This window comes from Solanum verrucosum, unplaced genomic scaffold, assembly GCF_900185275.1.
Source record: "Solanum verrucosum unplaced genomic scaffold, falcon-dt-bn FXZP01000047.1, whole genome shotgun sequence".
Classification (NCBI taxonomy): domain Eukaryota; kingdom Viridiplantae; phylum Streptophyta; class Magnoliopsida; order Solanales; family Solanaceae; genus Solanum; species Solanum verrucosum.
Genome location: NW_026020155.1, coordinates 1,146,464 through 1,161,044, shown reverse-complemented (window position 1 = coordinate 1,161,044; position 14,581 = coordinate 1,146,464). Strand labels below are relative to the sequence as shown.

At 35.2% G+C, this 14,581-nt stretch overlaps 2 protein-coding genes across 2 annotated transcripts; one reads left to right on the top strand and one right to left on the bottom strand.

The window, feature by feature from the left end:
• Window positions 1-1,961: 1,961 nt before the first annotated feature.
• On the bottom strand, window positions 1,962-9,164 carry LOC125828267 (uncharacterized). Its single transcript, XM_049507582.1, has 3 exons — window positions 9,081-9,164; window positions 2,557-2,751; window positions 1,962-2,189 (listed from the first exon to the last, which is right to left on the bottom strand). Exons 1-3 carry the CDS (start codon window positions 9,162-9,164, stop codon window positions 1,962-1,964), a joined length of 507 nt encoding a protein of 168 aa, XP_049363539.1.
• Window positions 9,165-11,961: 2,797 nt separating this feature from the next.
• LOC125828266 (uncharacterized) lies at window positions 11,962-12,860 on the top strand. The gene is made up of 2 exons (XM_049507581.1): window positions 11,962-12,418; window positions 12,739-12,860. The coding sequence occupies exons 1-2, from the start codon at window positions 11,962-11,964 to the stop codon at window positions 12,858-12,860; spliced, it is 579 nt and encodes a 192-aa protein (XP_049363538.1).
• The last annotated feature ends 1,721 nt before the right edge of the window (window positions 12,861-14,581 follow it).

Sequence of the window (14,581 nt, the reverse complement as noted above, 5' to 3'; positions counted from 1 at the left end):
CGTTGGAAAGTAGATTCAATTACCTTTATTTCGATAGGTTATGAGTCACGTAACTCTTTATATTCTAAGAGATATGGTCATTTAAAATTGACCCAAGTAGAATCTTACATCAAAACATAATGAAACTTCAAGAACACTTATCAAGAACTCATCAAGAACTTAAATCCTTAAATTTCAGAATGAAATTACATTGAATAAATAATGATTTGCGCATGGGTGAAAAAACCCAACGCTATGTGATCTCACATACCTTGTAGGGATCACCCCCGACGAATTCCTCAAGTTAAACTTCGACGATCTTGGCGATTCTTTTTCTTTCTCCTCTTCTTTTCTCTTCTCTCAAAACCCTAACCCTTCTTCCAAAAGCGTAAACTGATCTAATTCAGATTAGGCCCCTAATTAATTACAAAAAAACGAATTGAAACAAAAGGGTAAGGAAAAGACCAAACTACCCTTTAAAAATCCGGATTGGACTTTCCTTATTCTAACAGCCCAACTTCCAAAGGGGATCATACAAACTCAAATTTCCATAAACTCAGCGGCGTTGGAAAGATCCTTCCAAGAGCTTTGCAACCATATCTGGAAGTACACCTAAATCATCCTGAGCTAGGAATTATGGCCGTTTGAAGTTGAACAAAACTCAACCTTTCCTTACTTGACAAATTTCCAGATTTTTAATTCTTTCCAAAAATGACTATTTCCAATTATAAGCTTCTTCCTAGTTATTTCAAATTGCGAGATGTTACAATATCTCCCCCTTGGAAACATTCATCCTCGAATGAGATTACTCTTACTAAGCTAAGGGTGTCACATCAAACATATTGTTCAAACACCCAATAAGCACATGAACACCATAAAGATAATGGCGGCATATTTCAAAGCAAAATTTACAGCAACCAACTCTAAGTCATGGGTTGGGTAATTCTTTTCATGAACTTTCAACTCAGCTGGTGTCATTCTGTATGGAAGAAAAGATATAGGACGAGTATCTCGGAATGATGTCTATGCCAAAGTCTATTTCTCTCTTAGGAGGGACTTCGGGTAGGTCATCAGGAAAAGACTTCTGGAAACTCTTTTACTACTGGAACTGACTGAATAGGAGGTACCTCAACACTTGAGTCATTAACTAGGACTAAGTGATAGACACACCCCTCAGAAACTAACTACCTTGCCTTAAGGTACGAAATGAAATGACCCTTAGGCACTACTGAACTTTTCTTTTTTTTTTCTTTTTTTTTCCACTCTAAAACGGGCTCATTTGGAAACTGAAACTTGACAACTTGAGTTCTACAATCAACTGAGGCATAACAGGCATGAATTCAGTCCACACCAAGAATGACATCAAAATCTACCATGTCTAACTCAATTAAATCAGCCATGGTACTCTTGTGATTGACGAAAATAGGACGATCACGATAGACTCTCTCTCTGCTAGAATAGACTCACCAACAGGTGTAGAAACACTGAATGGTTCACTAAGTTGCTCAGGAATAACATTAAGATTCATAGCAACATAAGGAGTTATAAAAGATAAACTCGCTCTTGGGTCTAGTAAAGCATAAACAGTAAAGTCAAAGACTTGAATCATACTAGTGACAACATCTGGTGAATCATCTTGCTCTTGGCGACTGTTGATAACATATAAGCGGTTTGTTCCTCCGCCAGTACCATTTCCTTGCATGTCCTTTGGACACTCTCGCATGAAGTGACCCTCTTGTCCACAGTTGAAACAACCTGTCTGGCCCTGACGATACTTTCATGGGTGGGTTCTACCACACCTAGCACGTGTAGGAGCCTAGTTACTTCCTTGTGCCACCCTACCTTGAGGCTGTGCTAGTTTAGCTCTGGAATTCTGACCAATGTACTCACATTTGTTCCTAGGTGCAGGCGCATTAGCAAATAATGGAGCAGGTCCCTTATGTTCATGTTTGGAAAGAAGACCAGTTGTCATTACTCCTCTACTACCCGGACTCACTCCCTGTCTTGGCTCTCTTGCTCTTAAATTGTTCTCTATCTCTTAGCTTTTCTTCTTCAACCTGCTGCACATATACCATCAACCTCGAGATATCCATGTCACCTATCAACATTGCAGCCCTGCCTTCCTTACTCGATAGACGAGACAACCCAGCAACAAATAAGCTCATCCTACTTCTCATGTCCGCAACCATTTCAGAAGCATAGTGAGACAGCTGGGTGAATTTCAACCCATACTCATGAACACTTAAAGAACCTTTCTTAAGTGTGAGGAACTCTCACGCCTTAGCCTCTTTCAGTTCTCGGGGAAAGAAATGCCCCAAGAAAGCTTCCTCAAAACAGGCCCAGCTCGCAGGTGATGCATCCTCAGCTCTACCCCCCTCTCCACTGATCGAACCAAGTCCTAGCAATATTATTCATCTGATATGCAGCTAGCTCAACTCTCACAGTATCAACAACATGCATCACCTCAAATACCTTCTTCAACTCCTCAATGAAGTTCTCCGGATCCTCAGTAGTGCTTGAACCAGTGAAACTTGGAGGGTTCATCCTCAAGAATTCTTGAATCCTTGAAGTGTCAGCCTCTTCCTGCCGAGCTCCTTTCTGTTGCCCAGCTTGGTTGGTCACAACTTGACTCAGCATCCTAATTTCCTCTCTGACCTCAGCATTGGCCACTTCTCCTTGTGGTTGCACCTCAGGTGCATTGGGTAACTCTTGTTCTTCAACATTCCTCCTAGCTGGACGATCTCTGACTGCTCTTTGTGGAGGCATGATTATCTGAAACACACACAGGCACGAATTAGAAGGAAACTTTTTAGAGATAAACTCCAACGCACGAAATGAGTGTGAAAGAAGTGAAGAAATTCCTAAATGATGCAACCTCCTAATTATATATGTTGCGCGCTTCACACCGATAAATAGGACTCTACAGACATAGCTTCATAAACTCCCTAGGACTCTTGAACTCTGTGCTCTAATACCAAATTTGTCACGCCCCGAACCTACACCCTGGGCAGGACTGGCACTCGAACACCATTTCTGGCCTCAAGCGAACCCTTGGCCTGACTTACTAACTCATCGGAAGACTATATGCATATTTATTACACTACTCAACTTAACTAATGAAATAACATAGAATGTTTAATAGTCAACATTCAACTTGGCCAAAATGGCAACTCAAGTCTTAACATATGAAATGAAAAGTAAAGACAACTGAATTAACTAACTGACTGTCTGACTATCTATGAAGCCTCTAAACAACTAAGATGAATGTCGGGACAGGCCCGCGACATCCTAATGAACTAATACTAAAATTGAAAGTAATGTGAAAGAGTCCCTCTAGAATGCAAAGAGGCTCACTAACAGACTCTGAACTGCTCACTGGATCAACGAATGCATCGGATGCCGATCCTAGTTACCTATGTCTGTATCATAAGACGATGCAGGCCAACTAGCATCAGTACATTGAATGTACGAGTATGCGAGTTAGAATGCTAAAACAACATAGGCTCGACAGAGATTATGAAAGAAACACTTACCTTGGCTCTTCTCAACTCTTGAATACTTAAATAAACTCATTTCATTATAAAGCAGTTTAAAACAAGTGCAATATAAAGCAAAACTGTTGAAAACATGTTGTTAATTCATAATTATAATATCATAAAAATACAAACCATGCTCCCTCTCAAAGTCTACTTGTGCAATGCATGAATGAAGTCTCATACCCCCATTCACACTAAGCAAAACCCCTTGAGGAACCATGCTACTACTACTATGGGAGTTTCTCTAACCGACAACCATCACTTAAGAATTATAGTGATGATACAGCGCTTTACCTCACGCTGTCGAGGCCCATCCTATACCTTGTCGTGATATAGGAAGCTAATTCACTAAGTGGATCCACTAGTCTATGCGAAAAGGATTCATCTAAAAAGTATGACCCTTTTCTATCCATGATGGTTACATGATTTATGGAGACTTGAGTTAATATGAACTCGCATCCACATATCGGTGCTCAATACTACTCCCAAAAATATACTTAGTTCTTTATGTTTAAAAACTTACTTCTTCTGTGATTTGAGATTAGTGCTCAAAAACATAGCTCAAAGGTTATCTTGGAAATCTCAGTTTCCCTATTTTCTTCATTTAGAAAGCTATTTCTCTTTTCTGAAAACTAGCCCGAAGGCTCTTTGAAAATCGAGGTTTCCTTTCTTGTTTAAATGTAAAAACATTTTAAACTCTTTGGGAATACATAGTTCCCATATACTTTTGAAGAAAGAACTTCAACTTTACTCTTTACTGAACTCAAAACTTAGGTCTTAAAACAAAGTTAAAACGTTTGCAAATGACTTTTGGAAAACTTTATAAACTTCTCTTAACTTGACTCTTGACTTATCTTGATTTTGATCCTAACTTTCCTTGAATTGGATTATGGATTCAAGGTTCATGATCTCATGTTTATGGAGGATCTCAATAACAATATATCAATTCGATATTTAGGAATAGAACTTTTAAAAGAAACACGAACTCAAGAACTCAAAATCAACTTATCTCAAGAATACTCAAACTAGGGAAAGAATTCTAGATTTCTCTTTTACTGATTTGAAAGTAGATGTAGGGCGTGAGGATGAACTAGTCCAACACTATGATAGCCTTACATACTTGAAAAAAAACAAGGTTCTTGAAGAATCTTGAAGAAGAACTTGATTAGAAGCCTTGAAACCCTAGCTTGAAGGTGAACAATCAAGAAGACCTTTCTTGAGATTCTTGAATTAGTTTCTTGAAATCTCTATGGCCAAAAATTATGATTTTCATGAGTGAAGATGAAAATTTGATTGTTTTGAGCTTTTTATAAGTCAAGAAATTCGTTTATGATTTTCTTGGAGGAAAAAAGACAAAAACGACTCTTTTTAATATTTTCCCGTCGGCTAATTCGTAACAGCACTGTATAGGTTACTAAAATAGTCATAGCTTTTTACTCAGTTATTGGATTGACGCAAAATTGGTGGCGTTGGAAAGTAGATTCAATTACCTTCAATTGGATAGGTTATGGATCACGTAACTCTTTATATTCTAAGATATATGGTCGTTTAAAATTGACCCAAGTAGAATCTTACATTAAAACTTAATGAAACTTCAAGAACACTTATCAAGAACTCATCAAGAACTTAAATCCTTAAATTTCAGAACGAAATTACGCTAAATAACTCATGATTGGCGTGTGGGTGAAAGAACCCAACGCTATGTGATCTCACATACCTTGTAGGGATCACCCCCGACGAATTCCACAAGTTAAACTTCGACGATCTTGGTGATTCTTCTTCTTTCTCCTCTTCTTTTCTCTTCTCTCAAAACCCTAACCCTTCTTCCAAAAGTGTAAACTGATCTAATTCATCTTAGGCCCCTAATTAATTACAAAAAAAAATGAATTGAAATAAAAGGGTAAGGAAAAGACCGAACTACCCTTAAAAATCCGGATTCGACTTTTCTTATTCTAACAGCCCAACTTCCAAAGGGGATAACTCACTCATACAAACTCGGATTTCCAGAAACTCGGCGGCGTTGGAAAGATCCTTCCAAGAGATTTGCAACCATATCTGGAAGTACACCTAAATCATCTTGAGCTAGGAATTATGGCTGTTTGAAGTTTACCAAAACTCAACTTTTCCTTACTTGACAAATTTCCAGATTTTTAATTCTTTCCAAAAATGACTATTTCCAATTATAAGCTTCTTCCTAGTTATTTCAAATTTCGAGATGTTACAAGTTTCCTATTTAATTATGTAACTTTTGGTCTTCACCTTTAATTCATTGAACAATATAATTAGTAGTCTTTTTATTTTCTTGATAATAATTACTTATAACAATTTAATATTAATTCACCATGCAACATGAATAAATTGTAACCGAAAGAATTTGATAAATTTGATATCGGCTTAATGTGTAACTCTCCCTTGTAGTAATTAAAATTTACTATTTAATATTTAATTAATAATTTATTAGATGATTAATAGTATTTGTATTTGATATAGGGACAAAATGGTAATCTAATTTTTGCCTAACATTATTCTCACTGTTAGTATAATATGAGATGATATATTTATTAATTTCTTATTGTATACATATAGATTATAGATGACAAGTATTATTAAATTAGATATTTTAATTAGGAATTAATAATATAAGGAAGTGCAAAATCATTAACATGTTAATTAAAATGAATCAATTTAATATTTAAATTAAATAATTAAATATTTTATAACATTTTAATTTATAGTAGGGTAAAACCGTAATTCAACTATATGTTTCACCTTCTTCTTCTTCTTTTTTCCAAAAAAAAAAGAGTAAACATTTTCTCACATTCATTCTTTAAGATGAAAGTTAATGTATATGTAAAATGTAACATTCGGTAATTTGAAATATCTATGAAGAGTCTTAAAAATCGGAAATAGTCATTTTTTTGGAATAAAATTCAAATCTGGAAAAAATGGTTAAGTGTGGAAAAAGGTGAGTTTTTGGCCAACTTTGAGCAGTCATAACTCCTAGCTCAGGATGAGTTAGGAGTAGTTCCAGTTATGGTTGAGAATCTTATGGAAGGTTCTTTCCAACGCCACCGAGTTAGCTCAATTCCGAGTTCGTATGAGTGAGATATGCCCTTTGGAAGTTGGACAGTTGGCAGGGGGCATTTTGGTCTTTTCCCTAGCCATTTCTTTTGGGATTATATTGTTGTGTTAGGCTGATCTTTGGATCATTTTGTCCCATTTTAAAAGAGTGAAAGCTAGGGCTTGAGAGTGAAGAAGAGAAGAAGAGGAGAAGAAGGAGAAGAAGAAGAGAAAAAAGAGGAGATCAACAAGTTTTCGTCAAAGATCGTCGTGGATATCGTCGGGGGTGATCCCTACTAGGTATGTGAGTTCTTAGTGTGGGTTGATCCTTTCCCCCACACACCAAACTCATTTTCATTATTGAGAAAAGATTGGGTATGTTGTTGAAGTTGTAGGGGTGTGTTGTTGATGTTGTTGATTGTGTTGTTGAAGTTATTGTTGATTTGGGAAATGACTTGGTTGTGTTTTTGAGTTGAAATCTCTTGTATGTTGAGGGATTTTAGGATCCTTAGTGTTTGGAGTTGAAACCCTTGAAGTAAGGGTGGTTTAGAGTTGGCAAAACAAGGGAGAAAAGTCGAGTTTTCTGGGCAAGGGGTTGGCGCGTCGCGCCTGCCAGCGCGCCCCAAAAGGGGTTCTGAACTTTCCCCCTTGGGGCGGCGCTCCTAGCAGAGCACCAACATGCCCCCTCTGAATTTCAAGGGCTGGTGCTCCGCGCCTTGCAGAGCGCCATGGACGCCAAGTTCCCCCATTCCTTCCCCACTTTCTCATGCATGTTCCATGGTATTGTACCTATGTTTCATAGTTGTTTTCGGCACTCCAAAGTGCGTCTAAACATCAAGAATCCCTCCATAAACATGTGATCATATACCTTGAATCCATAGTTCAATTCAAGGCAAGTTAGGATCGAAGTTAAGGGAAGTTAGAGTCAAGTCAAGCAAAGTTAAGAAGTAAGTCCAAGCAAGTCCTCAAAGCTTTTCAAGAGTTGTTATTGAATGTTTTAACTTCGTTCCAAGTTCCAAGTCAAGCAAGAGTATAGAGCTTCAAGTCAAGTCAAGAGCATAAAGTCGAGTCCATTTCTCGAAAGTTATTAGGGAACTATGTATTTTCGAAAGAGGATTTCTAAATGTTTTTACATTTGAGTAAGAAAAGGAACATCGATTCCAAGTGAGCCTTCAGGCAAAGTTTTGAGTAATTATCTCAAATAAAGAAAGATGTGTTTAAAACACTTATGAGCTAAGTATTTTTGGGAGTAGTCTTGAGCACCGAATTGGGGACACGAATTCATATAAACTCAACTCTCCATAAGAACCATGCGCCAACATGGGAGTTAACGGGTCATACTTTTTAGATGAATCCGTAAAGTTAAGCTAGTGGATCCACTTGGTAAAGTTAGCTTCCTATATCACGGCAAAGTATAGGATGGTCCTTGGGAAACGTGAGGTAAAACGTTGTATCACCACTAAGTTTAATAGTGGTGGTTTGTCGGTTAGAGAAGCTCCCACAATAGAAAAAGCTTGGTTCCTCAAATAGTTCTGCTTAGTGTGGATGGGGTATGGGACTTCATTCATACATTGCACAAGTAGACTTTGAGAGGAAGCATGGTATTTTCATGATATTATAAATATGATATTTACGTCATGTTTTAAGAGTTTTACAAGATTTATATATTGCATGTGTCTTATTGCTTTATATATTGAGTTCGGTTATTCATGAGTTGAACAGAGCCAAGGTAAGTGTTCTCTTGTACTCTTTTCAAGCTTAAGTTGTGGTTTAGCTTTCCAGCTCGCATACTCGTACATTCTATGTACTGATGTCAGTTGGCCTGCATCTTATGACGATGCAGATACAGGTACCCCGGATCAGCATCCTGCACGTCGTTGATCCAGCTGAGCACTCCAGAGTCAGTGGTGAGCCTCCTTGCATTCCAGAGGACTCAAGTATTTTGTTCTCTTAGTTTTGTTTTATTAGGATGTTGCGGGGTCTGTCCCAACATCCATCTCAGTATTTTAAAGGCTTCATAGACAGTCAGTCAGTTAGTTTTGAGTCTCTTATCTATGTTTTCTATATAAATGTTCTATTTTGAGATTCGAGTTGCCCTTGTGGCCAGATTTTATAAGTTAAGTTGTTTTGAAATCTTGCATTTGCATTGAGTTTTCTATTGAGTTAGGTTTCCGCTGAGTTAAGAAAGCCAGGCCAAGGGTTCGCCTGGGGCCAGCAATGATCTCCAGGTGCCGGTCCCGCCCAGGGTGTAGGCTCGGGGCGTGACATAAAATTATAAGTACAAAGAACAAAAAAAAAGATACACATGACCAAGACAATTAGGCTTTATTTTATTTTATTGTGTTTGTCTCTATAATGCAAACTGAATATTTGAGCATACAAAAATAAAATATTTAAATTAAAGCAAGTTGCTAACAAAACAACAATTCAGCTATATGAAGAGAGATAGAAAAGTCTTATTATAATTCTAATTACTACAAATAAGTATAAAACTAACACACCAACCTTCGATGCTTCAATAGTTGAATTCTTGTCTATTCCCATCACTGTATAAGGGGATCTCACAACTTTCACCACAAATTGTGACATTATTTTACCTGTTTAGAGCTTCTACACACAAGAATTGTAGGAGTGGTAAATAAAAGTCTTTCTTGGAAAAGTTAAATTTTTAGGACAAAAATTACAGAAACATGAAAAATCACATGGAAAATTGAAAGGTCAAATACTATTAAAATAAATATAATGATTCTTTCATCTCTTTATAATAAATAACTAACAATTCAAATAATAATTAAATTATTAATATTTAATATTTAAATAATTAGATGTTTAATTAAGCCTAGGTAAAATGGTGATCTAACTTTTCATCTTTGGAGCTTCCCAAAAATTACGGAAACATGAAAAGTCACATGGAAAATTGAAAGGTCAATACTATTAAAATAAATATAATGATTCTTTCATTGTGTTTATAATAAATAACTAAAAATTCAAATAATAATTAAAATGTTATTATTTAATAATTTATTAATTAGATGTTTAATTTAGCCTAAGGGTAAAATTATAATTTAACTTTTCAAAGCTACCCACTTTTAGTTTTATATATATATATATATATATATATATATATATATATATATATATATATGATGACACCTCTTCAAATTCTTGACTTCAATATTAAACAATAGAGTCTATATAGAAGGAAAAATGTTATTTCAAAAGAAAAAAAAATCGGTTTTACATTGTTTTATCAAGGCCTAATACATAAATATGACCCTTAACTTGGCTTCAGCGGACAACTATGCCCTCCAACTTTGAGTGTGCACAAGTAGACACTTAAACTTGTATAAAATTGAACAAGTAGACACACATGTCCTACATGACATAATACACACCACGTAGGACACAAAATTGCCATATATGGTGCCATGTAGGAGGAATGTGTTCATTTATTCAATTTTATACAAGTTTTAGTGTCTACTTGTGCAAACTCAAAGTTAAAGGTCATAGTTGTCAGCTGATGCCAAGGGATCATGTTTATGTATTATGCCTTTTATCAATCATAACTTTTCAAATTCTTCTGTTATGAGATTTATGATTATGATTAAAAGCAATATCAATGTACTCATTTATCAAGAAAATAACAATTTAATTATTAAAGGGCTTATGAACTTCAAATTCTACCATTATGTGATTAAAATATTTGTATTTGATTAAATAATTAATCAAATTTTAATTTAGTAAAGGGGAAAAATGGTAATTCAACTTTTTATTTTGGAGCTTTTCACTTATAGTAATATATGATATGATATGATTATTAGCCGGTTTGGTCCTGAACCTCCTCCAGCTTCTTCTTCTTCATTAGCCAGTTCAATGTTTTGAGTCTTATTTTCATTGAAGGACTCGAGTCTAGATTGAATCAATGTAAGTACAAAATATTTTCTTAGGGACTTTTGGTTGTTTAGTGATTTGGAGAGTGCAACAAAATAAACAAAATTGTTGTAAATCATTTTGGTGGTTAAATGGATCCCATAACTTCTTGGTTAATTCTCTTCTTTATGAGTAGTAATGTTGTTGATAATGTGGTCAAATGGATGACCATAACTCCTAGGTTAATTTCATCCTTTATTGGTAGTATTGTTGTTGATAATGTGATCAAATGGATGAGCATAATTCCTAGGTTTATTTCCTCCTTAATGGGTAGTAATTCTCAAGGTTTAATGTAATGTGTATGACACCCTTTGGTATTCCTCAATGTAATCCTATAAATAGTGGTGTTGAGAATAATGTTGAATACACTTGAAAGAAAGAAAGTGATCTTATATTGTTTTTCTTGTCTTATATTCTTCTTGTCTTCCTTTTTATATTGTTCATTTGTTCTTAAGTTTCACAATACGTTATCAGCACGAAATCTCAAGGTTGAACAACATTTCTTGTGTTATGAACCAAGTCCAACCCAATATGAATACCAAGGTCACACAAGTAGTTATTGGGCTGGAAAGAACTATTGGATCGAGAACAAGCAATAGGGCCAGGTTAATTTGGGATCCGGGTCGAGTAGTGGATGTGAGAATGATTCCATCAAAAGAGGCAGCAGTCACTGATTTAGGGATTATGCATATTGAAGAAAATGTTTGTCCTCTCCTCTTCTTCTAGAGTCTAAGCTTCTCATCTCCATTCTTCTCTCCATCTTTAATTACTTGTTATTTCAAAATTTCCATTATAATTCGGTAGTTTGATTATTGCAATTAGAATCTTAATGTTGTAATAATGTTCCAGTGCTCTTATTAATATAGTGAGGATTTCGGTTTGTTACATCTTGTGAGGTATCCATTCATAATCTAATGTTAAAATTATTGTATTGTGGCTATACTTTTTCTACTTTATATTTTATTTATAATTGAATGAAAAAATCCTAACCATTTATCGATTTTGCGAAGAGAAGATGACGGTCATTGTTTTGTGAAAAAAAAATATGAATGGACTACAAATTCTAGTGTTTTTTGTTCTCAATGGAAAAAGTGAATTATCTATACTATGATTAATTTTTAATGAAAAGATTTTATCTAACAATTTTACTAAAAGTTATTTTTGTTATTTGTGAGGCATAATATTAATTTAGATTGTATGCTAATTTTACTTTTGATGAAAAAAAAAGTTTTGCTACTTAATTATTTACTCATTGTCTATTTTACTCTAATTTAATTATTTTCTATGATAGTTTTATCATGTCGAATATATCAAAGCTTGAGTTCGTGGCACTTGACAGTTCTGGAAATAATTACTTGTCATGGGTACTGGATGCTGAATTCACCTTGATGCTAAATGCCTTGGTGCCACTATTACCAATGGTAATACAACGTCGAGTCAGGACAAAGCAAAGAAAATGATTTTCCTTCGTCATCATCTGGATGAAGGATTGAAGGTTGAATACCTTACGGTGAAAGATCCACTTGAATCGTGGACTGGTTTGAAGGAAAGGTATGACCACTTTAAGGCAACGGTTTTGCCAAGGGCTCGTTATGAATGGATTCACTTGCGGTTACAATATTTTAAAACTATATGTGAATATAATTCTATTGTATACAAAATTACTTCCCAATTGAAATTATCTGGGGAAGATATAAAAGATGAGGACATGTTAGAAAAGACTCTCACAACTTTTCATGCCTCAAATTTGGTATTACAACAGCAATACTGTGAAAGGGGATTCAAAAAGTATTCTGAGTTGATCTCATGCCTTATTGTGGATGAGCAACATAATACTCTTTTATTGAAAAACCATGAGGCTCGTCCCACAGAAACTGCTCCGTTATCGGAAGCAAATGAGGTTGAAGCACATGGTTAGTCTGAAAGAAGACAAAATAAAAATCAGGGCCAAAATAATGTGTGTGGACGTGGCAATGGTAGAGGACGATATAACAATCGTCGTGGTGGTGGTGTCACAAAAGGGAGAACAATATGGGTTCTCAAAGCAATCCTTCAAGAGGCAATTGTCATCGTTGTGGCATGAAAGGGCATTGGAAGAATGAATGCCGAGCAGTTGAGCATTTTGTTAAGCTTTATCAAGATTCCTTGAAAATAAAATGAAATAAAAATGGTGCATCTTCTTCTAATGCTCGGTTGGAATCACTCTTGACTTATAAAAATGATGTCGACGCAGGGCCTTCACAAAAATATGATGACAATATTGAAGCAAATTTGGCTTTAAAAGATGATGATTTTGATGACCTTGATGATATTACTCATTTGGAAGTTGAAGACTTCTTTGGAGATCAAAACTAATGCTTGATCATTTGATTGGGGAAAATAATTATGTTGTTTTATTTATGTGCTTTTAATTGTTATGTTTTCCTTATGTTGTTTTTATATTCAGAAAAAAAAAGTAATTTTATTTTCTTGCAAAGTTGTTGATTTTTCATATTTCTTATGATGTACTTTTATTTTATGAAGATAAATAAAATTTCCCAATCTTTAATTGGTTCAAGATGAGTAATGGAGATATGTGTCTTCTTGATAGCGCTACAACTCACACTATTTTAAGAGAAAGGAAATATTTCTCTAATTTGATTATGAAAAAGGTTTATGTTAATACAATATCTGGTAGTGCAAAATTAATAGAGGGCTTTGGAAGAGCGGTCTTACTACTACCTGGGGGAACGATATAAAATATTAAAAATGCATTGTATTGTAGTAAGTCTCAAAGAAACTTATTAAGTTTCAACATTATTCGCCAAAATGGCTATCATGCTGAGACTGCCAATGAAGGAAAGGTTGAATATCTTTATATTACTACAGTAAAATTGGGGCAAAAATATGTGCATGAAAAATTACCCGCATTTTCTTCTGGATTACACCATACAAGTATTAGTATGGTTGAATCACATACCATAGTAAACAAAGGGTTTACTAATCCTAATGATTTAATCATTTGGCATGACCGATTGGGCCATCCCGGTTATAATATGATGCGCAAAATTATTGAGAATTCACATGAACATACTTTGAAGAATCAGAAAATTCTTCAATCAAAGAAATTCTCTTGTGTTGCTTGTTCTCAAGGAAAGTTGGTTATTAAACCATCAACAACTAAGGTTGGGATTGAATCACCTGCATTTTTGGAACGTATACAGGGTGATATATGTGGGCCAATTCACCCTCCATGTGGGTCATTTAAATATTATATGGTCTTGATAGATGCATCTACAAGATGGTACATGTGTGTTTATTATCAACTCGCAATATGGCTTTTGCGAGGTTGTTGTCTCAAATAATAAGATTAAGAGCACAATTTCCAGATTATGCAATAAAGACAATTTGTCTTGATAATGTCGGTGAGTTTACATCGCAGGACTTTAATGATTATTGTTTGTCTACTGGGATAACAATTGAACATCCAGTTGCCCATGTTCACACTCAAAACGGTCTAGCAGAATCTTTGATTAGGAGTCTACAATTGATAGCTAGACCATTGTTAATGAGGACAAAGTTGTCTGTTTCAATATGGGGGCATGTTATTTTGCATGCAGCAGCATTGGTGCGCATAAGACCAACTAGTTATCATGAATTCTCTCCATTACAGTTGGTTTTTGGTCATGAGCCAAATATTTCCCATCTTAGAATTTTTGGGTGCGCGGTATACGTTCCAATTGCCCCACCACTACGCACAAAGATGGGTCCCCAAAAAAGGTTGGGGGTGTATGTTGGGTATGAATCTCCTATTATCAAATATTTGGAACCTATGACAGGAGATATATTTACGGCAAGATTTGATGATTGTCATTTTGATGAATCAGTATACCCAACATTAGGGGGATAACATAAGCTGTTAGAATAAGAGATAGACTGGAATTCATTATCTCTATCTCATTTAGATCCTCGAACAAATCAATGTGAGCAAGAGGTTAAAAAAATTATTTATTTGCAAAATGTTGCAAATCAACTGCCAGATGCATTTACTAACCTTCTAATGGTTACTAAATCTTATATTCCCGCTGCAAATGCTC

Bases quoted from the DNA above. Each gene is read 5' to 3' on its own strand.
- LOC125828266 (XM_049507581.1), top strand. From the start codon at position 11,962: ATGATTTTCCTTCGTCATCATCTGGATGAAGGATTGAAGGTTGAATAC. The intron at 12,419-12,738 runs GTTAGTCTGAAA...ATGTCGACGCAG, and splicing joins AAATGAGGTTGAAGCACATG to GGCCTTCACAAAAATATGAT.
- LOC125828267 (XM_049507582.1), bottom strand. From the start codon at position 9,164: ATGTCACAATTTGTGGTGAAAGTTGTGAGATCCCCTTATACAGTGATG. The intron at 2,752-9,080 runs GTTGGTGTGTTA...TGTGTGTTTCAG, and splicing joins CAACTATTGAAGCATCGAAG to ATAATCATGCCTCCACAAAG. The intron at 2,190-2,556 runs GCTGACACTTCA...AAATTCACCCAG, and splicing joins AAGGAGCTCGGCAGGAAGAG to CTGTCTCACTATGCTTCTGA.